Source organism: Calonectris borealis, unplaced genomic scaffold (genome assembly GCF_964195595.1).
Source record: "Calonectris borealis unplaced genomic scaffold, bCalBor7.hap1.2 HAP1_SCAFFOLD_273, whole genome shotgun sequence".
Lineage (NCBI taxonomy): Eukaryota > Metazoa > Chordata > Aves > Procellariiformes > Procellariidae > Calonectris > Calonectris borealis.
In genome coordinates, this window is record NW_027441657.1 from 14,634 (window position 1) to 40,814 (window position 26,181).

At 59.7% G+C, this 26,181-nt stretch overlaps 2 protein-coding genes across 2 annotated transcripts; both read left to right on the forward strand.

Moving 5' to 3' along the window:
- The first annotated feature begins 329 nt into the window (after positions 1-329).
- On the forward strand, positions 330-9,178 carry LOC142077486 (uncharacterized). The gene is given in 7 exon segments (XM_075139454.1): positions 330-386; positions 2,141-2,427; positions 2,429-2,643; positions 3,625-6,425; positions 6,472-6,815; positions 6,906-7,301; positions 9,040-9,178. Coding segments are annotated over 6 exon segments (4,176 nt in total). The 5' UTR covers positions 330-386; positions 2,141-2,146.
- Positions 9,179-9,658: 480 nt separating this feature from the next.
- On the forward strand, positions 9,659-25,819 carry LOC142077488 (synaptophysin-like protein 1). The gene is made up of 5 exons (XM_075139456.1): positions 9,659-9,755; positions 15,584-15,702; positions 17,770-17,980; positions 21,708-21,884; positions 24,579-25,819. The coding sequence occupies exons 1-5, from the start codon at positions 9,687-9,689 to the stop codon at positions 24,708-24,710; spliced, it is 708 nt and encodes a 235-aa protein (XP_074995557.1). The 5' UTR covers positions 9,659-9,686; the 3' UTR covers positions 24,711-25,819.
- Positions 25,820-26,181: the final 362 nt, after the last annotated feature.

The following is a 26,181-nucleotide window of genomic DNA, read 5'->3' on the forward strand; positions in this document are numbered from 1 at the left end:
GGTTAATTGTTCCTGAGAGGGGATTAATTGGCCTTAATTAAGGTTAATTGCTCCTGAGGGGCGTTAATTAGCCCTAGTGGGGGTTAATTAGCCCTGAGGGGGTTTAATTACCCCTAATGGGGGTTAATTACCGCTAATTGCCCCTCAGCCCCCCCTTCCCGCCGCCCCCCCTCACTGCGCACGCGCGCTCCCCTCAGAAGCCGCGGCGGGGGCGGGGCCGTGGGCCCCTCCCCCCCCGCCCGTTGATTGGCCGCCGAGGCCGGGGTGGGCGGGGCGAGCAAGGCGCGCGCGCGGGGCGCGCCGGGAAGCAGCCCGGCGGAGCGGCGCGAGGGGAGCTCTCGTGCGTGCGTCAGTGACGTGGCCCCGGCGGGCGCGACCACTTCCGGGTACGGAGGCGGGGGGGGGGGCGCTGGAAGGGGTGGGGGGGCTGGGGGGGGGCTCGGAGGGGTTTGGGGGGGCCGGGAGGGACCATTCCCGCCTGGGGGGGGGGGTTTAGGGGGGTCGGGGGGGACCATTCCAGCCCGGGGGGCGGAGTTTAGGGGGGCGGGAGGGACCATTCCCGCCTGCGGGGGGGGTTTAGGGGGGCTGGGGGGGTTTAGGGGGGCCGGGAGGGCCCATTCCCGCCTGCGGGGGGGGTTTAGGGGGGCTGGGGGGGGTTTAGGGGGGCGGGAGGGTCCATTCCCGCCCGGGGGGGGGGGGGGGTTTAGAGGGGCGGGAGGGACCATTCCCGCCCGGGGGGGGGGTTTAGGGGGGCCGGGAGGGTCCATTCCCGCCCGGGGGGGGGTTTAGGGGGGCGGGAGGGACCATTCCCGCCCGGGGGGGGGGGGGCCCTGGGGGGGTAATTTTTGGTTTCGGTGCGGGGTTGGAGCCCTCCCAGTCCCCTCCCATCACGTCCCAGTGCCTCCCAGTCCCTCCCAGTCCCCTCCCAGTGCCTCCCAGTCACCTCCCATCACCTCCCAGTCCCCTCCCGTCACCTCCCAGTGCCCTCCCAGTGTCCTCCCAGTGTCCTCCCAGTCCCCTCCCAGTCCCCTCCCAGTGCCTCCCAGTCCCCTTCCATCACCTCCCAGTGCCTCCCAGTCCCCTCCCAGTGCCTCCCAGTCCCCTTCCATCACCTCCCAGTGCTCTCCCAGTGCCTCCCAGTGCCCTCCCAGTGCCCTCCCAGTGCCCTCCCAGTGCCTCCCAGTCCCCTCCCAGTGCCTCCCAGTGCCTCCCAGTGCCCTCCCAGTGCCTCCCAGTGCCTTCCATTGCCCTCCCAGTCCCTCCCAGTCCCTCCCAGTCCCCTCCCAGTGCCTCCTAGTCCCCTTCCATCACCTCCCAGTCCCTCACAGTGCCCTCACAGTGCCCTCACAGTGCCTCCCAGTGCCCTCCCAGTCCCTCCCAGTGCCTCCCAGTGCCCTCCCAGTCCCTCCCAGTGCCTCCCAGTCCCCTCCCAGTCCCTCCCACTCCCCTCCCAGTGCCTCCCAGTCCCTCCCAGTGCCTCCCAGTCCCTCCCAATCCCCTCCCATCCCCTCCCGGAGCTCTCACTCACCCCCCCCTCCCCTCCCCCGCAGCCCGCCATGCCCTCCCCCCGCTGCCTCCGCTGCCCCCTCCCCGCCGCCCTCCCCCCCCGGGTGCTCCCCTCACCCCTCCCCCCCCAGACAGGGACCCCCACCCCCCCAGTGCCCTCCCAGTCCCCTCCCAGTGCCCTCCCAGTGCTCTCCCAGTCCCTCCCAGTCCCCTTCCAGTCCTTCCCAGTGCCTCCCAGTGCCCTCCCAGTGCCCTCCCAGTGCCCTCCCAGTCCTCTCCCAGTCCCTCCCAGTCCCTCCCACTCCCCTCCCAGTCCCTCCCAGTCCCTCCCAGTGCCTCCCACTCCCCTCCCAGTGCCCTCCCAGTGCCCTCCCAGTCCCTCCCAGTCCCTCCCAGTGCCCTCCCAGTCCCTCCCAGTCCCTCCCAGTGCCCTCACAGTGCCTCCCAGTGCCCTCCCAGTCCCTCCCAGTCCCTCCCAGTGCCTCCCAGTGCCCTCCCAGTCCCTCCCAGTGCTCTCCCAGTGCCTCCCAGTCCCCTCCCATCACCTCCCAGTCCCCTCCCAGTCCCTCCCAATCCCCTCCCATCCCCTCCCGGTGCTCTCACTAACCCCCCCTCCCCCTCCCCTCCCCCGCAGCCCGCCATGCCCTCCCCCCGCTGCCTCCGCTGCCCCCTCCCCGCCGCCCTCCTCCGCCCCCGCACGGCCCAGCCCCTCTGCCGCCGCTGCTTCCTCGCCGCCTTCGAGGCCGAAGCCGCCCGCGCCCTGGAGGCCGACGCCCTGGCGGCCCCGCCCGCCGGCCCCGCCCGCCGCCCCACCCTGGCCGTCGCCGTCTCCGGCGGGAAAGATTCCGCCGTCCTCGCCCACCTTTTGACCCGCCTGGGGGAAGGGCGGGGCCCGGCGCCGTATCGCTTGATCCTATTGGCCGTCGGGGTACCGGGAAGCGGCGTTGGGCGCGGTGCGGCGGGGGCGGGGCCCTTGGCCCTTATTGGTCCTTTCCCACCGGGAGCTTTTCGGTTGGAGCGTGGACGAGGTGGGGGAGGGGCTGGGGGGCGGCAGCCGCTGCACCTTCTGCGGGGTTTTCCGCCGGCAGGCGTTGGAAAGGGGAGCCAGGTTACTGGGAGTCGACTGGATCGCTACTGGTGAGGAGGGGGGAAGGGGGAAGGAGACTGGGAGGGGGTGGGAGGGGGATTGGGAGGCGCTGGGAGGGGACGGGAGGGGACGGGAGGGGATGGGAGGGGACTGGGAGGCGCTGGGAGGGGGTGGGAGGGGACTGGGAGGCGCTGGGAGGGGGTGGGAGGGGAGTGGGAGGGGATGGGAGGGGACTGGGAGGGGACTGGGAGGCACTGGGAGGGGCCTGGGAGGCACTGGGAGGCGCTGGGAGGGGGTGGGGAGGGGATTGGAGGGGATGGGAGGGGACTGGGAGGCACTGGGAGGGGACTGGGAGGCGCTGGGAGGGGGTGGGAGGGGGTGGGGAGGGGATTGGAGGGGATGGGAGGGGACTGGGAGGCACTGGGAGGGGACTGGGGGGCGCTGGGAGGGGACTGGGAGGCGCTGGGAGGGGGTGGGGAGGGGGTGGGAGGGGAGTGGGAGGGGATGGAAGGGCACTGGGAGGGGATGGGAGGGGACTGGGAGGCACTGGGAGGGGACTGGGAGGCGCTGGGAGGGGACTGGGAGGCGCTGGGAGGGTGTGGGGAGGGGATGGGAGGGCACTGGGAGGGAATGGGAGGGGACTGGGAGGCACTGGGAGGGGACTGGGAGGCGCTGGGAGGGGGTGGGAGAGGACTGGGAGGTGGTGGGAGGGCACTGGGAGGTGATGGGAGGGCACTGGGGGGCACTGGGAGGGGACTGGGAGGCGCTGGGAGGGGACTGGGAGGGGGTGGGAGAGGGCTGGGAGGTGATGGGAGGGGACTGGAGGGGATGGGAGGGGACTGGGAGGCACTGGGAGGTGGTGGAAGGTGACTGGGAGGGCACTGGGAGGGCACTGCGAGGGACTGGGAGAGGGACTGAGAGGGACTGGGAGGTACTGGCAGGGAACTGGGAGGTGATAGGAGGGAACTGGGAGGCACTGGGAGGGAACTGGGAGTCACTGGGAGTGCTCCCAGTGACCCGCGTCCCCCCAGGTCACAACGCCGATGACATCGCCGAGACGGTGCTGATGAACTTCCTGCGCGGGGACGTGGCCCGGCTCCGGCGCGCGGCCACCGAGGCCACCGGGGTGGCCACCGAGGCCACCGTGGCCACCGGGGAGGCCACAAAGGCCACCACGAGCCCCACAAACACCTCCAAGAGCTCCGTGACCACCAAGAACCCCCTGGAGACCACCAAGAACTCCAAGGGGGCCACCAAGAACCCCATGGAGACCACCAAGAACTCCAAGGGGGCCACCAAAAACCCCACGGAGACCACCAAGAACTCCACGGGGGCCACCAAGAACCCCACGGAGACCACCAAGAACTCCACGGGGGCCACCAAGAACCCCATGGAGACCACCAAGAACTCCACGGGGGCCACCAAAAACCCCATGGAGACCACCAAGAACTCCACGGGGGCCACCACAAACCCCATGGAGACCACCAAGAACTCCAAGGGGGCCACCAAGAACCCCACGGAGACCACCAAGAACTCCACGGGGGCCACCAAGAACCCCACGGAGACCACCAAGAACTCCACGGGGGCCACCAAGAACCCCACGGAGACCACCAAGTACTCGACGAGGGCCACCAAGAACCCCACGGAGACCACCAAGAACTCCACGGGGGCCACCAAAAACCCCATGGAGACCACCAAGAACTACACGGGGGCCACCACAAAGCCCATGGAGACCACCACGAAGCTCATGGAGGCCACCAAGAACTCCATGGGGGCCACTACGAAGCCCATGGAGACAACCAAGAACTCCACGGGGGCCACCGAAAACTCTATGGAGCCCACCACAAACTCCATGGAGACCACCAAGAACTCCATGGAGACCACCATGAGCTCCATGAAGGTCGCTATGGGCTCCGTGACCACCACAAACTCCATGGAGACCATCACAAATCCCTTGGTGACCACCACAAACCCCTTGGTGACCACCACGATCATCTCAGAGCCCACCACGAAGCCCATGGAGACCACCACGAGCTTCATGAAGGTCCCTGTGGGCTCCATGACCACCATGAACCCCATGGAGGCCATCACAGACTCCATGGTGACCACCACAAAGCCCATGGAGACCACCACGAACATCTCAGAGCCCACCACGAGCTCCATGAAGGTCCCTGTGGGCTCCGCGACTACCACAAACCCCATGGACACCACCACAAACCCCTTGGTGACCACCACAAACATCTCAGAGGCCACCACGAGCTTCATGAAGGTCCCTATGGGCTCCATGACCACCACAAACTCCATGGAGACCACCACGAACCCCTTGGTGACCACCGCAAACCCCAGGGAGACCACCACGAGCTCCATGGAGACCACCCCGAGCTCCATGAAGGTTCCTGTGGCGTCCATGACCATCACAACCCCCCTGGAGACCACCACAAACCCCTTGGTGACCACCACGAGCTCCATGGAGACCACCACGAACCCCTTGGTGACCACCATGAGCTCTCTGAAGGTTCCTGTGGCCTCCATGACCACCACAAACCCCCTGGAGACCAGCACAAACCCCATGGTGACCACCACGAAACCCTTGGTGACCACCACAAACCCCCTGGAGACCACCACAAACCCCATGGAGACCACCACGAACCCCATGGTGACCACCACAAACCCCTTGGTGACCACCACGAGCTCCATGGAGACCACCACGAACCCCTTGGTGACCACCACGAGCTCTCTGAAGGTTCCTGTGGCCTCCATGACCACCATAAACCCCCTGGAAACCACCACGAACCCCATGGTGACCACCACAAACCCCACGGAGACCACCACAAACCGCATGGTGACCACCACAAACCCCATGGAGACCACCACAAACCCCATGGTGACCACCACGAACATCTCAGAGCCCACCACGAGCTCCATGAAGGTCCCTATGGGCTCCACGACCACCACAAACCCCATGGTGACCACCGCAAACCCCACGGTGACCACCACAAACCCCATGGTGACCACCACAAACATCTCAGAGCCCACCACGAAGCCCATGGAGACCACCACGAACATCTCAGAGCCCACCATGAGCTCCATGAAGGTCCCTATGGGCTCCATGACCACCACAAACCCCACGGAGACCACCACAAACTCCATGGTGACCACCACAAACCCCACGGAGACCACCACAAACCCCATGGTGACCACCACAAACCCCTTGGAGACCACCACAAACCCCTTGGTGACCACCACAAACCCCTTGGTGACCACCACAAACCCTACGGTGACCACCACAAGCTCTCCGAAGGTTCCCGTGGCCTCCATAACCCCCCCAAACCTTCTCAACCCCCCCAAGAACATCTCCAAAACCACCTCAACCCATCCCCGAGTCTCCAAGCCCTCGGTGGCCACCCCGTGGCCACCGGTTCCTCGTTGCAAGCCCTTGAGACACGCCTACGAGAAGGAAATTGTCCTCTACGCCTACTTCGAAGGCTTGGACTACGTCAGCACCGAATGCGTCTACGCCCCCCACGCGTACCGGGGCCACGCCCGTAGCCTCCTAAAAGATTTAGAAGCCACCCGGCCCAGTACGGTGGCCGCTTTAGGACATTCGGGTCGACGGCTAGCGGTGGGGACCGAGGTGGCCACCAAAGCGTTGGTGGCTTGCGGTCGATGCGGTTTCGCCGCTAGCCAAGCTCTGTGTAAGGCTTGCGTTCTCCTGGCTTCGTTGGAACGGGGGCTACCAAAGTTGGGATTGGGCAAGCGGTCGTTGGAGTTGGCTAGCGGGGGTTGGGAGCGGGGGGGTGGGGGTGGTGGTCACTGGGATGGTGGCGGTGGGGTTGGTGGCCATGAAGTTGGTGGCTATGGGGCTGGTGGCCATGGAGATGGTGGCTGTGGGGTTGGTGGCCACTGGGATGGTGGCCATGGAGATGGTGGCCATGGGGTTGGTGGCCACTGGGATGGTGGCCATGAAGTTGGTGGCTATGGGGCTGGTGGCCATGGAGATGGTGGCCATGGGGCTGGTGGCCACTGGGATGGTGGCCACTGGGATGGTGGCCATGGAGATGGTGGCTATGGGGCTGGTGGCCATGGAGATGGTGGCCATGGGGCTGGTGGCCACTGGGATGGTGGCCATGAGGCTGGTGGCCACTGGGATGGTGGCCATGGGGCTGGTGGCCATGGAGATGTTGGCCATGAGGCTGGTGACCGTGGAGATGGTGGCCATGAGGTTGGTGGCCATGGGGCTGGTGCCCATGGGGCTGGTGGCCACTGGGATGGTGGCCATGGGGTTGGTGGCCACTGGGATGGTGGCCATGAGGTTGGTGGCCATGAGGTTGGTGGCCATGGAGCTGGTGGCCACTGGGATGGTGGCTATGGGGCTGGTGGCCATGGAGATGGTGGCCATGAGGTTGGTGGCCACTGGGTTGGTGGCCATAGAGATGGTGGCCATGAAGTTGGTGGCCATGGGGCTGGTGGCCATGGAGATGATGGCCACGGAGCTGGTGGCCACTGGGATGGTGGCCATGGGGCCGGTGGCCATGGGGATGATGGTCTTGGGTGTGGTGGCCATGAAGTTTGTAGCCATAGGGATGGTGGCCATCAAACTGGTGGCCATGGAGCTGGTGGCCATGGGGCCGGTGGCTACTGGGCTGGTGGCCACGGGGCTGGTGGCCACGGGGCTAGTGGCCACGGGGGGACATCGGAGCTCGGGGAGGTTGGGGGTGGTGGGACACGTTGCTGTGGGGCTAGCAGATGTTGCGGTGGTGGCCACGGGCTTGGTGGCCCCAAGGGGACCTTGGGGGCGGGGCGGGACGGGATTGGTGGACCACGTAGTTATGGGGCAGGTGACCCCAAGGAGGCGTGGCCGGGGGCGGAGGGTCCTCAAAGTGGTAGCCACGGGGCTAGTGACCACCACCTTGGTGGCCGCGGAGGAACATCGAGCCTGGAACGAGTTGAGGGAGGGAGTTCTGGAGATGGGGGAGGGGAGGGGAGGGGCCGTGGGGGGCGGGGCAAGGGGTGGGGCAAGTGGGGGGCGGGGTGGGGCAAGTGGGGGGCGGGGCGGGGCAGGGGGGAGGGGGTGGAGGTGGAGGTGGTGGGGGTGGGGGGGAGGACGGTGAGACGGCGGGTGCGGGGGCTGGGGCGGGTGCGGGGGGCCCTCAACATCTGGGACTTCTGAAGGGGGGGGGGGGAGCACTTGGGGGGCACTTGGGGGTCCCGGGGGGGCACTTGGGGGGCGGTTGGGGGTCCCGGGGGAGCACTTGGGGGGCGGTTGGGGGTCCCATGGGGGGCAGTTGGGGGTCCAGGGGGGGCACTTGGGGGGCGGTTGAGGGCACTTGGGGGTCCCATGGGGGGCAGTTGGGGGTCCCAGGGGGCACTTGGGGGGCACTTGGGGGTCCCGGGGGGCACTTGGGGGGCAGTTGAAGGCACTTGGGGGGCACTTGGGGGGTCTTGGGGGGCACTTGGGGGGCAGTTGAAGGCACTTGGGGGGCAGTTGAGGGCACTTGGGGGTCCCCTGGGTCAGTTGGGGGTCCCGGGGGGCACTTGGGGGTCCCGGGGGGCACTTGGGGGGCAGTTGAAGGCACTTGGGGGGCACTTGGGGGTCTTGGGGGGCAGTTGAGGGCACTTGGGGGGGTCCCCTGGGGCACTTGGGGATCCCATGGGGGGCAGTTGGGGGTCCAGGGGGGCACTTGGGGGTCCCAGAGGGCACTTGGGGGGCACTTGGGGGGTCTTGGGGGGCACTTGGGGGGCAGTTGAAGGCACTTGGGGGGCAGTTGAGGGCATTTGGGGGTCCCCTGGGTCAGTTGGGGGTCCCGGGGGGCACTTGGGGGTCCCGGGGGGCACTTGGGGGGCAGTTGAAGGCACTTGGGGGGCACTTGGGGGTCTTGGGGGGCAGTTGAGGGCACTTGGGGGGGTCCCCTGGGGCACTTGGGGATCCCATGGGGGGCAGTTGGGGGTCCAGGGGGGCACTTGGGGGTCCCAGAGGGCACTTGGGGGGTCTTGGGGGGCACTTGGGGGGCAGTTGAGGGCACTTGGGGGTCCCCTGGGTCAGTTGGGGGTCCCGGGGGGCACTTGGGGGTCCCCTGGGGCATTTGGGGGGCAGTGGGGGGGTCCCTGGGGGCACTTGGGGGGGTCCCGGAGGTCCCTGGGGGTCCCGGGGGGCACTTGGGGGTCCCCTGGGGCACTTGGGGGGCGGGGGGGGGGGTCCCTGGGGGCACTTGGGGGGGTCCCAGGGGGCGGGGGGAGGCCCCGGGGTGGGCGGGGTCTGTAGGACCGCGGGGAGGAGTGGGCGTGGCCTTGGGGCTGGAGGGGGTGGGGCCTGTGAAGGGGTGGGGTTACGGCAAGGCACCGCCCCTGCCCGGTGGGGATGGGGCTGGCTGTGCGTTATGCAAATGAGGTGGGGGTTGGGGGTGTGGTTATGCAAATGAGGTGCTACGGTGTTAATGCGAATAAAGTGGACGTACCGGGTTTGCTTATGCAAATGAGATTCGTTTGTGGGCGGGGCCTGTTATGCAAAGCACGGCCGTCATCCGGCCGCGTTATGCAAATGAGGCTGCTCCGGGGGGGGGGGGCGTGGCCACGCATATTAAATAACGAGCCGCCCCGGGGAGGTTCATGCAAATGAGGGGCGGGGGGGCGTGGCTATGCAAACGACGGGTTTGTGTTAATGCAAATAAAGCGCACGTACGGGGTTTGCTTATGCAAATGAGATTCCTTCGTGGGCGGGCCCTATTATGCAAAGCACGGCCGTCATCCGACCACGTTATGCAAATGACGCCGCTCCTAGGGGGCGTGGCCACGCGTATCAATGAGCCGCCCCGGGGCGGCTCATGCAAATGAGGTGGCGGGGGGGGGCGTGGCTACGCAAATGCCCCGAGCGCGTGGCTGGGGAGCGAGCCGCAAAGGCGGCCAATGCCCGCGGAGGGGCGGGGCCGGATATGCAAATGAGCGGGGGGGCGGGGCGGAGGAGAGAGGCGGGGCCGGGGGGGCGGGGCCCGCTCTGCAAAACGAAGCGGCCGGGGCGGCAAAGCGCGGCCCCGCCTCCTTTCCCGCGCGCGCGCGCGGCGTGTGACGTCACTTCCGGCGCGCCGTCAGGGGGAAGATGTCGGGGCCGAGGCTGGAGCTGGGCCCGGCCCGGGAGCCGCTGGGGCTGGTGCGGGGCCTGCAGTGGGTGCGTGCGGTACTGGGGGGCACTGGGAGGGACTGGGGTGGACTGGGAGGGGAGTGGGGGGGGCCGGGAGGGACTGGGAGGCGCTGGGAGCGACTGGGGGGGGACTGGGAGGGGAGTGGGGGGGGCCGGGAGCGACTGGGGGGGGGCCGGGAGCGACTGGGGGGGACTGGGAGCGACTGGGGGGGGCTGGGAGGGGACTGGGAGGCACTGGGAGGGGAGTGGGGGGGGGCCGGGAGGGACTGGGAGGCGCTGGGAGCGACTGGGGGGGGAACTGGGAGCACTTGGGCGGGATTGGGAGCGACTGGGGGGGGCTGGGAGGGGAGTGGGGGGGGCCGGGAGGGACTGGGAGGCGCTGGGAGCGACTGGGGGGAGACTGGGAGCACCTGGGGGGGGACTGGGAGCGACTGGGGGGGGCTGGGAGGGGACTGGGAGGCACTGGGAGGGGAGTGGGGGGGGGGCCGGGAGGGACTGGGAGGCGCTGGGAGCGACGGGGGGGGGAACTGGGAGCACTTGGGCGGGATTGGGAGCGACTGGAGGGCGACTGGGGGGGGACTGGGAGCGACTGGGGGGGGACTGGGAGCGACTGGGGGGGGCTGGGAGGGGACTGGGAGGCACTGGGAGGGGAGTGGGGGGGGCCGGGAGGGACTGGGAGGCGCTGGGAGCGACTGGGGGGGCCTGGGAGGGGACTGGGAGGGGGGGGGCCGGGAGCGACTGGGGGGGACTGGGAGGTGCTGGGAGCGACTGGGGGGGGACTGGGAGGGGAGTGTGGGGGATTGGAGAGATTACTGGGAGAGACTGGGGCGGGATTGGGGGTGACTGGGAGCAACTGGGAGGTTATTGGGGGGGCACTGGGAGCGACTGGGGGGGGCTGGGAGCGACTGGGGGGGACTGGGAGGGGAGTGGGGGGGACTGGGGGGGGTTTGAGAAGGACTGGGCGGGGACTGGGAGCGACTGGGAGGTTACTGGGGGGGGCTGGGAGGGCACTGGGAGGCGCTGGGGGGGACTGGGAGGCACTGAGGGGGTTGGGAGCTACTGGGACGGGACTGGGAGGACTGGGGAGGAGTGGGAGGGGCTGGGAGGGCACTGGGGGGAAGTGGGAGCGATTGGGGGGACTGGGAGTGCAATGGGAGCGACTGGGGGGACTGGGAGGCACTGGGGAGGTTATTGGGAGCAACTGGGGGGGACTGGGAGCAACTGGGGGGGGAGTGGGAGGCACTGGGGGGACTGGGAGGGATTGGGGAGGTTACTGGGAGGCACCGGAGGGGAGTGGGGGGGACTGGGGAGGGACTGGGGGGGAGTGGGAGCAACTGGGAAGGTACTGGGGGGACTGGGGAAGTTGTGGGAGGGAATGAGGGGGACTGGGAGGGAGTGGGGGGCACTGGGAGCGACTGGGGAGGGGCTGAGGGGGACTGGTGGAGGACTGGGAGCAACTGGGAAGGTACTGGGAGGGACTGCGGGGACTGGGAGGGACTGGGAGGAACTGGAAGGGAGTAGGGGTGTACTAGGGGGGAACTGGGATGGTATTGGGGGGGACTGGGAGGAGCTGGGGAAACTGGGAGTGACTGAGGGCTACTGGGAGGGAGTGGGGGGGGGGAACTGGGGGGACTGGGAGTGACTGGGAGGGGACTGGGGGTTACTGGGAGGGGGTGGGCGTAACTGGGAGGAGCTGGAGGGTACGGGGGGTTACTGGGAGCAACTAAGGAGGTTACTGGGAGGGGCTGGGGGTAACTGGGAGGGACTTGAGAGGTTACTGGGAGAGGCTGGGGGTAACTGGGAGGAGCGGGAGGATACTGGGGGTTACTGGGAGGGACTCGGGAGGTTACTGGGAGGGGCTGGGGGTTACTGTGAGGGACTTGAGAGGTTACTGGGAGGGGCTGGGGGTAACTGGGAGGAGCTGGAGGATACTGGGGGTTACTGGGAGAGACTCGGGAGGTTACTGGGAGGAGCTGGAGGGTATTGGGGGTTACTGGGAGGGTCTTGGGAGGTTACTGGGTGGGGCTGGGGGTAACTGGGAAGAGCTGGGGGTAACTGGGAGGAGCTGGAGGGTACTGGGGATTACTGGGAGAGACTCGGGAGGTTACTGGGAGGAGCTGGAGGGTACTGGGGGTTACTGGGAGGGTCTTGGGAGGTTACTGGGAGGGGCTGGGGGTAACTGGGAGGAGCTGGAGGATACTGGGGGTTACTGGGAGAGACTCAGGAGGTTCCTGGGGGGAGCTGGAAGGTAGTGGGGGTTACTGGGAGGGGCTCGGGAGGTTACTGGGGGTTACTGGGAGGGTCTTGGGAGGTTACTGGGTGGGGCTGGGGGAACTGGGAGGGTCTTGGGAGGTTACTGGGTGGGGCTGGGGGTAACTGGGAAGAGCTGGAGGGTAGTGGGGGTTACTGGGAGAGACTCGGGAGGTTACTGGGAGGAGCTGGAGAGTACTGGGGGTTACTGGGAGGGACTCGGGAGGTTACTGGGCGGGGCTGGGAGTAACTGGGAAGAGCTGGAGGGTAGTGGGGGTTACTGGGAGGGGCTTGGGAGGTTACTGGGAGGAGCTGGGGGTTACTGGGAGGGTCTTGGGAGGTTACTGGGTGGGGCTGGGGGTAACTGGGAAGAGCTGGAGGGTAGTGGGGGTTACTGGGAGAGACTCGGGAGGTTACTGGGAGGAGCTGGAGGGTACTGGGGGTTACTGGGAGAGACTCGGGAGGTTACTGGGAGGAGCTGGAGGGTACTGGGGGTTACTGGGAGGGACTGGGGAGGTTACTGGGTGGGGCTGGGGGTAACTGGGAAGAGCTGGAGGGTATTGGGGGTTACTGGGAGAGACTCGGGAGGTTGCTGGGAGGAGCTGGAGAGTACTGGGGGTTACTGGGAGGGACTCGGGAGGTTACTGGGAGGAGCTGGAGGGTACTGAGGGTTACTGGGAGGGACTCGGGAGGTTACTGGGCGGGGGTGGGGGTAACTGGGAGGGCACTGGGAATGCTGGGGGGGTTACTGGGAGGCACTGGGAGCCTTCCTGAGATCGCGGCTAAGTTGGGGTTCAGGTAAAGTTTAATTTTTAAGGTAAAAAATGAAATAAAAATTCAAATTGAAAAAGGGGAGAAAATGAATTTAAAATTTGCCATGAAATTTCAAAATTCAATGTGAAAATTACAAAATTTCACATAAAAATTAAATTAAATGTAAAAAAATTTAAAAATTAAATTTAATTAATAACGAAATTAAAGATTAAATTTAATTAATTAAAAAAATTAAAAATTAAGGAGGAAGCAAATTTCAAAAATCGAAAACGAGGCGGAAAAAGTGATGAAATTGAAAACAGAATTCAAAATTAAATATTAAAATTTCAAAAAGCTTAAAAAAGGAAAAATTAATGAAAATTTCCATTAAAAAAACCTTAATTAAATAAATTTTCTGATAATTTTAATTGGGCGTTAAACGTCGCTGCCGACAGCCCCGTTTCTGGCTCTTTTTTTTCCCCCAATAATTCACATTTTTGGGTGATTTGGGGTTGGGTTTTTTGGCCTAAAATTTTTTGGGTTGATTTGAGGAAAAATTTAAATTAAAAACTGCCCCTTTTTTGGGGTCGTTTCCCCTCGATAATTCAAATTTTTGGCTGTTTTTTTGGGTTTTTTTTTGCCTAATCATTTTTTTTTCCTTATTTTGTAAAAAATTCTTTTTTTTCTTATTTTTTCCCGCCAAATGAGATTTGAAAATTGAAATTTAGAGAGTGAATTTAAAAATTCAATAAAAATTTTTTTTTCCGTGTTTTTTTTGCCACAATAATTCAAATTTTTGCCTGTTTTTTTTTGGCTTTTTGGCGAATCGGTGTTTTTGTTCTTATTTTATAAAAATCGGTTTTTCCCCTCATTTTTTCCCTAGGAAATCAGTTTTAAAAATTGAAATTTAAAAAGCAAGTTTAAAAATGAAAATAAAAAAACCTTTTTCTGATTTTTTTGCCGCAATAATTCAAATTTTTGGGTGGGTTTGTTTTTTTTTTTTTGGCTAATCAATGTTTTTTTCTTTACTTGACAAAAATCCTTTTTTCCAGGTGCTTAAATTTAAAAGTTCAAATTCAATAAATTTTAAAAGTAAAATTAAAAAAAAATCTTTTCCTGGCTCTTTTCCCCCCAATAATTCAAATTTTTGGTTGTTTTTTTTTTCGGTTGTTCTCTTCCTTAAATCTTTTGTTTTGTTTTGTTTTATTAAAATCTTTTTTTTTCTTCTTTTTTTTTCCCCTAGCAGATCAGATTTGAAAATTGAAATTTAAAAAGTGAGTTTAAAAATGAAAATAAAAATTAAAAAAAAAAGTTTTTCCCTTTTTTTTGCCAGAATAATTCAAATTTTGGGGTGGTTTTGGTTGGTTTTTTGGCTAATCAATTTTTTTTGGTTTTATTTGGTGAAAATCCTTTTTTTCTGCTTTTTTCACAGTTGCTTACATTAAAAAATTTAAATTTAAAATGTAAATTTAGAAGTTAAAATTTAAAAAAATCTTTTTCTGGTTCTTTTTTCCTCAATAATTCAAATTTTGGGCTCCTTTTTGGTTGTTTTGGTTAATCATCATTTTTGGTTTTATTTGATGAAAATCCCTTTTTTCCCCATGTTTTTTTCCTGGCCAAATTTGAAAGTTAAATAAATTTAAAAATTAAAACGAAAAAAAAAGCTTTTCTTGGCTTTTTTGCCCCCAATAATTCAAATTTTTGGTTCATTTTTGTGGTTTTTTTTTGTTAATCATTATTTTTATTTTATTTGATGAAAATCCTTTTTTTTCCACATTTTCTTCCAGCAGCTTAAATTCGAAAATTTAAATATAAAAAATAAATTTAAAAATTAAAAGTTAAAAAACTGGTTTGGGCTTTTTTTCTGTGAATAACTCGAATTTTCGGTTGTTTTTTTGGCTAATCATCATTTTTGGTTTTATTTGATGAAAATCCCTTTTTTCCCCATGTGTTTCCAGCTGCTTAGATTTGAAAGTCTAAATTAAATAAATTTAAAAATTAAAATTAAAAAAAAAAGCTTTTTTGGGCTCTTTTCACCCCCAATAATTCAAATTTTTGGTTTGTTTTTCTGTTGGTTTTTTGCTTAATCATTATTTCTGTTTTATTCGATGAAAATCCTTTTTTTTCCCACATTTTTTTCCAGCGGCTTGAATTTGAAAATTTAAATATAAAAAATAAATTTAAAAATTAAAATAAAAAAACCTTTTTTTTTTTTTTTTCTGTAAATAACTCAAAATTTTTGATTTTTTTTTTGGCTAATCGTCATTTTGGGGTTTATTTGGGGAAAATCCCTTTTTCTGCCTTTTTTTTCTAGCACCTCAGATTTGAAAATTTCCATTAAAAACTTAAATTGAGAAATTAAAATTTAGAAAAACCCTTGGGGCTTCTTTTTGCCCCAATAATTCAAATTTTTTACTTTTTTTGTCATTTTTTTGGCTAAGTTTTTTTGCTTTATTTGGCAAAAATCCCTTTTCCCCCTTTTTTTTTCCCCAGCAGCTGAAATTTAAAAATTTCAAGTGTAAAAAAAAAAGCAATTTAAAATTTAAACTTCAGAAAAACCTCTTTTTTGCCTCTTTTTCGCCCAAGAATTCCAATTTTTTTTTTTTTTTGCCTAATCGTTATTTTTTTATTTCATTTGGTGAAAATCCGGGTTTTTTCCCCGTTTTTTCCTAACATCTTAAATTTTAAAAATTTCAACAATTAATTAAAATTTTAAAAAAATCTTTTCCTGCATTTTTTTTTTTCTCCCTAGAATTTAAAATTTGGGGTTTTTTGCCTTAATAAATTTTTTTCCCTGGCTTTTTTGGGTGAAAATTCCTTTTTTTTTTTTTCCTTTTTTTTTTTTCCGGCAGTTTTTCTCCATCTTCGCTTTCGCCACCTGCGGGGGTTACAGCGGGGGCGTCTCCTTCCGGGTCACCTGCGACGGCCAATCCAACACCACCGTCACCGCCCCCTTCGCCTACCCCTTCCGGTGAGGTTCTTCCCCAATCCTCGATGCTGATTGGCTGGTGGGACATTGAGGGAGGGGGGGGGGCGGAGCCTCGGGGGGTGGATGCGATTGGTGGGAAAAGGGGTGGGAATGGGAAAATCTGGCGGGTGGGGTGGGTGGGAGGAGCCATCTGCTTGGCCAATCGGTTTTCTGAGAGGGCGGTGGGGGGAGGGGGGGATCTGGAAGGGCCAATGGGATCCTTTGAGGTTCTGAGTGGGCGGAGAAGAGGCGGTAATGGCCAATTGGAGGCGTACGGCCGGCCAATCGGCAGCTGTGGGACGTGGCTGGGGGGAAGTGGAGGTGTGGGAAGGGTTGGAGCTGGCTGAAGGTCCAAGAAGGTCCCTCAGAGGTGGAGGGGGAAGAAGAGAAGCAGCAGTTGGGTTTGAGAGGTGTTGGGTTGGCCAATCAGAACCTGTAGAACGTGGGTGATGGACAATGGAGATCAGGGAAGGGTTAGAGCTGGCTGAAGGTCCAGGAGGAGACAAGAAGGTCAGAAGGTCCCTCCAACGTGGATGGGGAGGAGAAGAGAAGCAGCGGTTGGGTTTGAGGAGCATGTGGTGGCCCACCAGCAGGTAGAGAACATGGGTGATGGGAAATGGAGGTCAGGGAAGGGTTGGAGGTGGCTGAAGGTCGAAGAGAGGACAAGAAGGTCCCTCAAACAAGGATGGCGAGGAGAATAGAGGCAGCAGTTGGCTTTGAGGAGCATATGGTGGCCAATCAGCAGGTGGAGAACATGGGTGATGGACGATGGAGATCTGGGAAGGGTTGGAGATGGCTGAAGGTCCAAAAGAGGACAAGAAGGTCCCTCCAACATGGATGGGGAAGAGAAGAGAAGCAGTTGGGTTTGAGGAGCATATGGTGGCCCACCAGCAGCTGGAGAACGTGGGTGATGGACAATGGAGGTCTGGGGAGGGTTGGAGATGGCTGAAGGTCCAGGAGGAGACAAGAAGGTCCCTCCAACATGGATGGGGAGAAGAAGCAGCAGCAGTTGGGTTTGAGAGGTGTTGGGTTGGCCAATCAGAACCTGTGGAACGTGGGTGATGGACAATGGAGGTGTGGGAAGGGTTAGAGCTGGCTGAAGGTCCAGGAGGAGACAAGAAGGTCAGAAGGTCCCTCCAACGTGGATGGGGAGAAGAAGAGAAGCAGCAGTTGGGTTTGAGGAGCATATGGTGACCAATCAGCAGGTGGAGAACCTGGGTGATGGGAAATGGAGGTCAGGGAAGGGTTGGAGATGGCTGAAGGTCCAAGAGAGGACAAGAAGGTCCCTCCAACATGGACGGGGAGCAGAACAGAAGCAGTTGGGTTTGAGAGGTGTTGGGTTGGCCAATCAGAACCTGTAGAACGTGGGTGATGGACAATGGAGATCTGGGAAGGGTTAGAGCTGGCTGAAGGTCCAGGAGGAGACAAGAAGGACAGAAGGTCCTTCCAACGTGGATGGGGAGGAGAAGAGAAGCAGTTGGGTTTGAGGAGCATATGGTGGCCCACCAGGAGCTGTAGGACACGAGTGATTGACAATGGAGGTGTGGGAAGGGTTGGAGATGGCTGAAGGTCCAAGAGAGAACAAGAAGGTCCCTTAAACATGGATGGGGAGAAGAAGAAGCAGCAGTTAAGTTTGAGAGGTGTTGGGTTGGCCAATCAGAACCTGTGGAACGTGGGTGATGGACAATGGAGATCAGGGAGGTGTTGGAGATGGCTGAAGGTCCAAGAGAGGACAAGAAGGTCCCTCCAACATGGACGGGGAGGAGAAGAGAAGCAGTTGGGTTTGAGGAGCATATGGTGGCCCACCAGGAGTTGTAGGACATGGGTGATGGACAATGGAGGTCTGGGAAGGTTTGGAAATGGCTGAAGGTCCAAGAGAGGACAAGAAGGTCCCTCCAACGTGGATGGGGAGAAGAAGAAGCAGCAGTTGGGTTTGAGGACATGGTGGCCAACCAGGACCTGGAGAACATGAGTTGAGAGAAGACAAGATCTGCGATAGGTTTGGAAGTTTTGGATGGCCTGGGTGGGAGAGGACCCCACCCTTCCCCACCATCCCGGTGTCTCCCCCAGGTTGAACCTCGCCACCTTCACGCCCTCCTTGACCAACCTCTGCAACAAGACGTGGCCGGTGGACGTCCACCTGGTGGGGGACTTCTCCTCCTCGGCCCAGTTCTTCGTCACGGTGGCCGTCTTGGCCTTCCTCTACAGCTTGGCCGCCCTCGCCATCTACCTGGGCTTCCTCCACCTCTACCGCGGGGCGGGCGGGAAGCTGCCCTTGGTGGTGAGTCCTCCTGGTCTTCTCCGTCCCGTCGTGGTCTTCTCCGTCCATCTGTCCCTCCTGGTCTTCTCCGTCCAGTCGTGGTCTTCTCCGTCCGTCCCTCCTGGTCTTCTCCGTCCCTGCTGGTTTTCTCCGTCCGTCCGTCCCTCCTGGTCTTCTCCGTCCAGTCGTGGTCTTCTCCGTCCATCTGTCCCTCCTGGTCTTCTCCATCCATCTGTCCCTCCTGGTCTTCTCCATCCCTCCTGGTCTTCTCCGTCCATCTGTCCCTCCTGGTCTTCTCCGTCCATCTGTCCCTCCTGGTCTTCTCCGTCCGTCCCTCCTGGTCTTCTCCGTCCCTCCTGGTCTTCTCCGTCCATCTGTCCCTCCTGGTCTTCTCCGTCCCTCCTGGTCTTCTCCGTCCCTCCTGGTCTTCTCCGTCCCTCCTGGTCTTCTCCGTCCATCTGTCCCTCCTGGTCTTCTCCGTCCCTGCTGGTCTTCTCCGTCCCTGCTGGTCTTCTCCGTCCCTCCGTCCCTGCTGGTCTTCTCCGTCCCTGCTGGTCTTCTCCGTCCCTGCTGGTCTTCTCCGTCCCTGCTGGTCTTCTCCGTCCCTGCTGGTCTTCTCTGTCCATCCCTCCTGGTCATCTCCATCTATCTGTCAGTCCATCCTGGTCATCTCCGTCCACCCATCCTGGTCTTCTCTGTCCATCCATCTTGATCTTCTCCATCTATCCGTCCATTCCGGTCTTTTCCGTCCATCCATCCTGGTCTTCCCCATCACTCCGTCCATCCTGGTCTTCTCCGTCCGTCCGTCCTGGTTTTCTCCATCCATCTGTCCGTCCGTCCTGGTCTTCTCCATCTCTCCGTCCATCCTGGTCTTCTCCATCCATCCATCCTGATCTCTGTCCATCCATCCTGCTCTTCTCCGTTCCTCCGTCCATCCTGGTCGTCCCCATCCCTCCGTCCATCCTGGTTTTCTCTGTCCGTCCGTCCTGGTCTTCTCCGTTCCTCCGTCCATCCTGGTCTTCTTGTCCGTCCGTCCTGCTCTTCTCCGTCCGTCCATCCTGCTCTTCTCCATCCATCTGTCCTGGTCTCCGTCCCTCCATCCATCCTGGTCTTCATCCGTCCGTCCGTCCTGGTTTTCTCTGTCCTTCCGTCTTGGTCTTCCCCGTGCTTCCTGGTCTTCTCCATCTGTTTGTCCATCCTGGTCTTCTCCATCTGTCCGTCCATCCTGGTCTTCTCTGTCCATCCATCCTGGTCTTCATCCATCTAGCCGGGTCTTCTCCATCCCTCCGTCCGTCCTGGTCTTCTCCGTCCGTCCTGGTCTTCTCCGTCCATCCATCTGTCCTGGTCTTCTCCGTCCGTCCATCCATCCTGGTCTTCATCTATCTATCCTGGTCTTCTCCATCCTTCCATCTTGGTCTTCATCCATCTACCTGGGTCTTCTCCATCCGTCCTGGTCTTCTCCATCCGTCCTGGTCTTCTCCATCCGTCCATCCTGGTCTTCATCCATCTATCTGGGTCTTCTCCATCCCTTCGTCCGTCCTGGTCTTCTCCGTCCGTCCATCTATCCTGGTCGTTTCTGTCCATCTGTCCTGGTCTTTTCCGTCCCTCCATCCATCCTGGTCTTCATCCATCCGTCCGTCCTGGTCTTCTCCGTCCGTCCTGGTCTTCTCCGTCCATCTATCTTGATCTTCATCCATCTATCTGGGTCTTCTCCATCCCTCCATCCATCCTGGTCTTCATCCATCCGTCCGTCCTGGTCGTCTCCATCCGTCCGTCCTGGTCTTCTCCATCCGTCCGTCCTGGTCTTCTCCGTCCGTCCTGGTCTTCTCCGTCCATCTTGGTCTTCTCCATCCATCCACCCACCCATCTCCTCCCCCACGTTGGGTGAAGACCACTTGGTCGATCTCCAGCTCCCATATGGAGTTATTTATCTATGGGGGGGGGCGGACAACAACTCCCATGAGCCTTTGCGCTCCGCACCCCATTGTGAGGCATCATGGGAGTTGTAGTCTTGGTCCTGCCCCCCCCCAATATGGGGTGAGGGACCCACGGTTGGGGGAGAAGGGGGGATGGGGGGGGGACGGGGACATTTTGGGGGGGTCAATAACCCCCTTCTGAACTTCTCTCCTGCTGCTGCCAGGGACAGGACACGGGGTAAGTGCTCCGCCCCCTTTTTTTGGGGGGGCCCCAGAGCCCTGATACCCCCTTTTCCCCCCCCCCAAATTGTGGAGGGGTGGGAGGGGGGCAAATTTGGGGGGGGGGGGGGCAGGGAACAGCATGGGACTTGGGTGGGAGAATTGGGGTTCACCCTCCCCCAGTGTGGGGAAAGCGAGGTGGTGGGGCTCCAAGATTTTTGGGGTCCCCCCAGGTCTGTGGGACTTGGGGTCCACCAGGGTTGTCTTCTCCACCCGCAGATTTTGGGGTCCCCCCCTGGGTCTGTGGCACTTGGGGTCCACCATGGTTGTCTTCTCCCCCAGATTTTGGGGTCCCCCCAGGTCTGTGGGACTTGGGGTGCACCAGGATTGTCCTCTCCACCCCCAGATTTTGGGGGACCCCCCAGATCTGTAGGACTTGGTGTCCACCACGATTGTCCTCTCCACCCCCAGGTTTTGGGGTCCCCCCAGGTCTGTGGGACTTGAGGTCCACCATGGTTGTCCTCTCCACCCCCGGGTTTTGGGGTCCCCCCCTGGGTCTGTGGCACTTGGGGTCCACCATGGTTGTCTTCTCCCCCAGATTTTGGGGTCCCCCCAGGTCTGTGGGACTTGGGGTGCACCAGGATTGTCCTCTCCACCCCCAGATTTTGGGGGACCCCCCAGATCTGTAGGACTTGGGGTCCACCATGGTTGTCCTCTCCACCCCCAGGTTTTGGGGTCCCGCCAGGTCCGTAGGACTTGGGGACCACCACGATTGTCCTCTCCACCCCCCAGATTTTGGGGTCCCCCCAGGTCTGTAGGACTTGAGGTCCACCATGATTGTCCTCTCCACCCCAGATTTTGGGGTCCCCCCTGGGTCTGTGGCACTTGGGGTCCACCAGGGTTGTCCTCTCCACCCCCAGATTTTGGGGTCCCCCCCAGCTCTGCAGAACTTGGTGTCCACCACAATTGTCCTCTCCACCCCCAGGTTTTGGGGTCCTCCCAGGTCCGTAGGACTTGGGGTCCACCATGGTTGTCCTCTCCCCCAGATTTTGGGGTCCCCCCAGGTCTGTAGCACTTGGGGACCACCACGATTGTCCTCTCCACCCCCAGATTTTGGGGTCCCCCCAGGTCTGCAGGACTTGGTGTCCACCACAATTGTCCTCTCCCCCCCAGATTTTGGGGTCCCCCCCAGGTCTGTGGCACTTGGTGTCCACCACAATTGTCCTCTCCCCCCCCAGATTTTGGGGTCCCCCCCAGGTCTGTGGCACTTGGTGTCCACCACAATTGTCCTCTCCCCCAGATTTTGGGGTCCCCCCAGGTCTGTAGGACTTGGGGACCACCAGGGTTGTCCTCTCCACCCCCAGATTTTGGGGTCCCCCCAGGTCCGTAGCACTTGGGGTCCACCACGATTGTCCTCTCCCCCAGATTTTGGGGTCCCCCCCAGCTCTGCAGAACTTGGGGTCCACCACAATTGTCCTCTCCACCTCCCGGTTCTCTGGCACTTGGTGGCCACCTCCCTGAGCTTTTGGGGTCCTCCCAACCCCTCAATATCCCACCCTCCTCCCCCAAACCCCTCCCCTCATTTAAACCCCGCCCCTTCCTGTCTCCTATAGGACTTCTTGGCCACCGTGGCCTTCTCCTTCCTCTGGTTGGTCAGTTCCTCCGCCTGGGCCAAGGCCCTCACCGACGTCAAGATCTCCACGGCGGCTCCTCTGCCCAACTGCCACCACCCCATCGTCACCTGCGTCCCCGCCGGCGTCACCTCCATGGGGTCCCTCAACGTCTCCGTGGTGGGTCCTTGGGTGGGGGGGGAAACTGAGGCAGAGGTGGGTGGGGGCCTGGGAGGGGCGGGGTTTGGAGACATCAGGGGAAACTGAGGCGGGGTTGGGTGGTTGAGGAACCTCTTGAAGAACCCAAGGTTCAACCATGGTCAAGGTGGACCATGGGCGTGGATGTTGGTGGGGTGGGCGGGGCAGGAGAGGTGAGTGGGGAAACTGAGGCAGAGGTGGGTGGGGCCTGGGAGGGGCGGGGTTTGGAGATATTGGGCGGGGAAACTGAGGCGGGGTTGGGTGGTTGAGGGACATCTTGAAGATCCCGAGGTTCAACCATGGTCAACGAGGTGGATCATGGGGGTGGGTGTTGGTGGGGTGGGCGGGGCAGGAGAGGTGAGTGGGGAAACTGAGGCAGAGGTGGGTGGGGCTGGGGAGGGGCGGGGTTTGGAGATACCGGGGGGGGAAACTGAGGCGGGGTTGGGTGGTTTGAGGAACGTCTTGAAGATCCTGAGGTTCAACGTGGACCATGGGGGTGGGTGTTGGTGGGGAGGAGAGGTGAGTGGGGAAACTGAGGCAGAGGTGGGTGGGGCCTGGGAGGGGCGGGGTTTGGAGATATCGGGAGGGAAACTGAGGCAGAGTTGGGTGGTTCAGGAACTTCTTGAAGAACCCAAGGTTCAACCATGGTTGAGGTGTACCATGGGCGTGGATGTTGGTGGGGTGGGCGGGGCAGGAGAGGTGAGTGGGGAAACTGAGGCAGAGGTGGGTGGGGCTTGGAGGGGCGGGGTTTGGAGATATCGGGGGGAAACTGAGGCAGGGTTGGGTGGTTGAGGAACCTCTTGAAGATCCTGAGGTTCAACGTGGACCACGGGGGTGGGTGTTGGTGGGGGGAAGAGATGAGTGGGGAAACTGAGGCAGAGGTGGGTGGGGCCTGGGATGGGCGGGTTTGGAGACATTGGGGGGAAACTGAGGCAGGGTTGGGTGGTTGAGGAACATCTTGAAGATCCCGAGGTTCAACCATGGTCAACGAGGTGGATCATGGGGGTGGGTGTTGGTGGGGTGGGCGGGGCAGGAGAGGTGAGTGGGGAAACTGAGGCAGAGGTGGGTGGGGCTTGGGAGGGGCGGGGTTTGGAGATATCGGGGGGGAAACTGAGGCGGGGTTGGGTGGTTGAGGAACCTCTTGAAGAACCCAAGGTTCAACCATGGTCAAGGTGGATCATGGGGGTGGATGTTGGTGGGTGGGCGGGGCAGGAGAGATGAGTGGGGAAACTGAGGCAGAGGTGGGTGGGGCCTGGGAGGGGCGGGGTTTGGAGATATTGGGCGGGGAAACTGAGGCGGGGTTGGGTGGTTGAGGGACATCTTGAAGATCCCGAGTTCAACCATGGTCAACGAGGTGGATCATGGGGTGGGGTGTTGGTGGGGTGGGCGGGGCAGGAGAGGTGAGTGGGGAAACTGAGGCAGAGGTGGGTGGGGCTGGGGAGGGCGGGGTTTGGAGATACCGGGGGGGGAAACTGAGGCGGGTTGGGTGGTTTGAGGAACGTCTTGAAGATCCTGAGGTTCAACGTGGACCATGGGGGTGGGTGTTGGTTGGGGAGGGAGAGGTGAGTGGGGAAACTGAGGCAGAGGTGGGTGGGGCCTGGGAGGGGCGGGGTTTGGAGATATCGGGGGGGGGAAACTGAGGCGGGGTTGGGTGGTTTGAGGAACCTCTTGAAGATCCTGAGGTTCAACGTGGACCACGGGGTGGACGTTGTGGGGGTGGGAAAGATGAGTGGGGAAACTGAGGCAGAGGTGGGTGGGGCTTGGGAGGGGCGGGGTTTGGAGACATCAGGGGGAAACTGAGGCGGGGTTGGGTGGTTGAGGAACCTCTTGAAGATCCTGAGGTTCAACGTGGACCACGGGGGTGGAATTTGGGGGGGGGGAGAAGAGGAGTGGGGAAACTGAGGCAGAGGTGGGTGGGGCTGGGGAGGGGCGGGGTTTGGAGATATTGGGCGGGGAAACTGAGGCGGGGTTGGGTGGTTGAGGGACATCTTGAAGAACCCAAGGTTCAACCATGGTCAAGGTGGACCATGGGCGTGGATGTTGGTGGGGTGGGCAGGGCAGGAGAGATGAGTGGGGAAACTGAGGCAGAGGTGGGTGGGGCTTGGGAGGGGCGGGGTTTGAGATATCGGGGGGAAACTGAGGCAGGGTTGGGTGGTTGAGGAACCTCTTGAAGATCCTGAGGTTCAACGTGGACCACGGGGGTGGAATTTGGGGGGGGGGGGGAGAAGAGGAGTGGGGAAACTGAGGCAGAGGTGGGTGGGGCCTGGGAGGGGCGGGGTTTGGAGATATCAGGGGGAAACTGAGGGTGGGGTTGGGTGGTTTGAGGAACCTCTTGAAGATCCTGAGGTTCAACGTGGACCTTGGGGGTGGGTGTTGGTGGGGAGGGAGAGGTGAGTGGGGAAACTGAGGCAGAGGTGGGTGGGGCTGGGATGGGCGGGGTTTGGAGACATTGGGGGGAAACTGAGGCAGGGTTGGGTGGTTGAGGAACCTCTTGAAGATCCTGAGGTTCAACGTGGACCACGGGGGTGGAATTTGGGGGGGGGGAGAAGAGGAGTGGGGAAACTGAGGCAGAGGTGGGTGGGGCGTGGGAGGGGCGGGGTTTGGAGACATCTGGGGGAAACTGAGGCAGGGGGGAGGGTGGCCTTTGGGGCTGATTTCCCATCTTCCCTTTCGCAGATCTTCGGTTTCCTCAACCTGGTGCTCTGGGCCGGCAGCTCTTGGTTCGTCTACAAGGAGACCAACTTCCACCGCCCGGCCCCGCCTCCCCCCACCGGCCCCGCCCCCACCGCCGTGCCGCCCGCCATGTAACCCCTCCCCCTTCCCTCCCCTCCCCCCCCCCCCCCCCCCCCCCCCCCCGCGGCTCGACCGTGTCCCGCCTTCCTCTTCCCAACCCCCCTCCGTTCTCCACCACGGGGTGGTCGCCGCCGCCGCCGCCATCTTGAATCTTTTTCCCGGGTGTTTCTGGGTAATTTTGGTGCATTTTGGGATATTTTGGGGGGGAGGGGGCGGGGTTTGTGGTTTGTTTTTTTTTTTTGAAGCTTATTTTATTGGCGGAAGGTGCCGGAAGGGTCAAAGCGTTCCTCAGGGTGGGGATTGGGTACGGCCCGGCCAATGAGGGGGTTGGGTACTGGGTGGGGTCCCGCCAGTGTCTACCCCTCGGCACGGGTGGAGTTGGCTTGGTCTCTTCTGATTGGCTCCACGGGTTAGAGCAGGGTGAGATGGGAGATGAGGTCACAACGACCTTGAGCGGTTTCAGCTGCGTAGGGATTGGTCGAGTTGGTTTTGAACTTGGCTCGGCCATTGGTTGGCTTGCTCTTGTTTCATTGGCTTGTTGTAGACCTCGATTGACCATTGGTGGTTGCTCGATGGTCCAGACCTGGGGTTGATCATCACCTCTGGGATTGGACAAGGCCTGGATTGGTCCATTCCAATTGGCCCTGGCCTGGGATTGGTCAAATCGATCTTGGCTTGGCCATTGGTTGGGTTGCTCTTGTTTCATTGGCTGACTTAGACCTTGGTTGACCATTGGTGGTTGCTCAATGGTCCAGACCTGGGGTTGATCATCACCTCTGGGATTGGACAAGGCCTGGATTGGTCCATTCCTGTTGGCCTGGGATTGGTCGAGTTGGCCCTGGCCTGGGATTGGTCAAGTTGGTCTTGGCTTGGCCATTGGTTGGCTTGGTCTTGTCTGACTTAGACCTCGGTTGACCATTGGTGGTTGCTCAATGGTCCAGACCTGGGTTGATCATCACCTCTGGGATTGGACAAGGCCTGGATTGGTCCATTCCAATTGGCCCTGGCCTGGGATTGGTCAAATCGATCTTGGCTTGGCCATTGGTTGGGTTGCTCTTGTTTCATTGGCTGACTTAGACCTTGGTTTGACCATTGTTGGTTGCTCGATGGTCCAGACCTGGGGTTGGTCATCACCTCTGGGATTGGACAAGGCCTGGATTGGTCCATTCCAATTGGCCCTGGCCTGGGATTGGTCGAGTCGGTCTTGACTTGGGTTGACCATTGGTTGAATTAGACCAGATTTGCCTTGGCTTTGTCTCATTGGCTTCTTGGAGACCTCAGTTGACCTTTGATGGTTTCTTGGCCAGACCTGGGATTGGTCAGCAGTAGCGGGGGTTGAACCGGACCTGGATTGGCCAATTGCTGGACCAGACCTGGGATTGGTCATCGATAGCGGGGGTTGAACCGGGCCTGGATTGGCCAATTGGGTAGGAACTGCCTCGACTTGACCAAGCTTTGACGTTGAGTTGGTCAAGAACAGGGTTGT

Bases quoted from the DNA above. Each gene is read 5' to 3' on its own strand.
- LOC142077488 (XM_075139456.1), top strand. From the start codon at position 9,687: ATGTCGGGGCCGAGGCTGGAGCTGGGCCCGGCCCGGGAGCCGCTGGGG. The intron at 9,756-15,583 runs GTGCGTGCGGTA...TTTTTCCGGCAG, and splicing joins TGGTGCGGGGCCTGCAGTGG to TTTTTCTCCATCTTCGCTTT. The intron at 17,981-21,707 runs GTGAGTCCTCCT...TGTCTCCTATAG, and splicing joins GCGGGAAGCTGCCCTTGGTG to GACTTCTTGGCCACCGTGGC.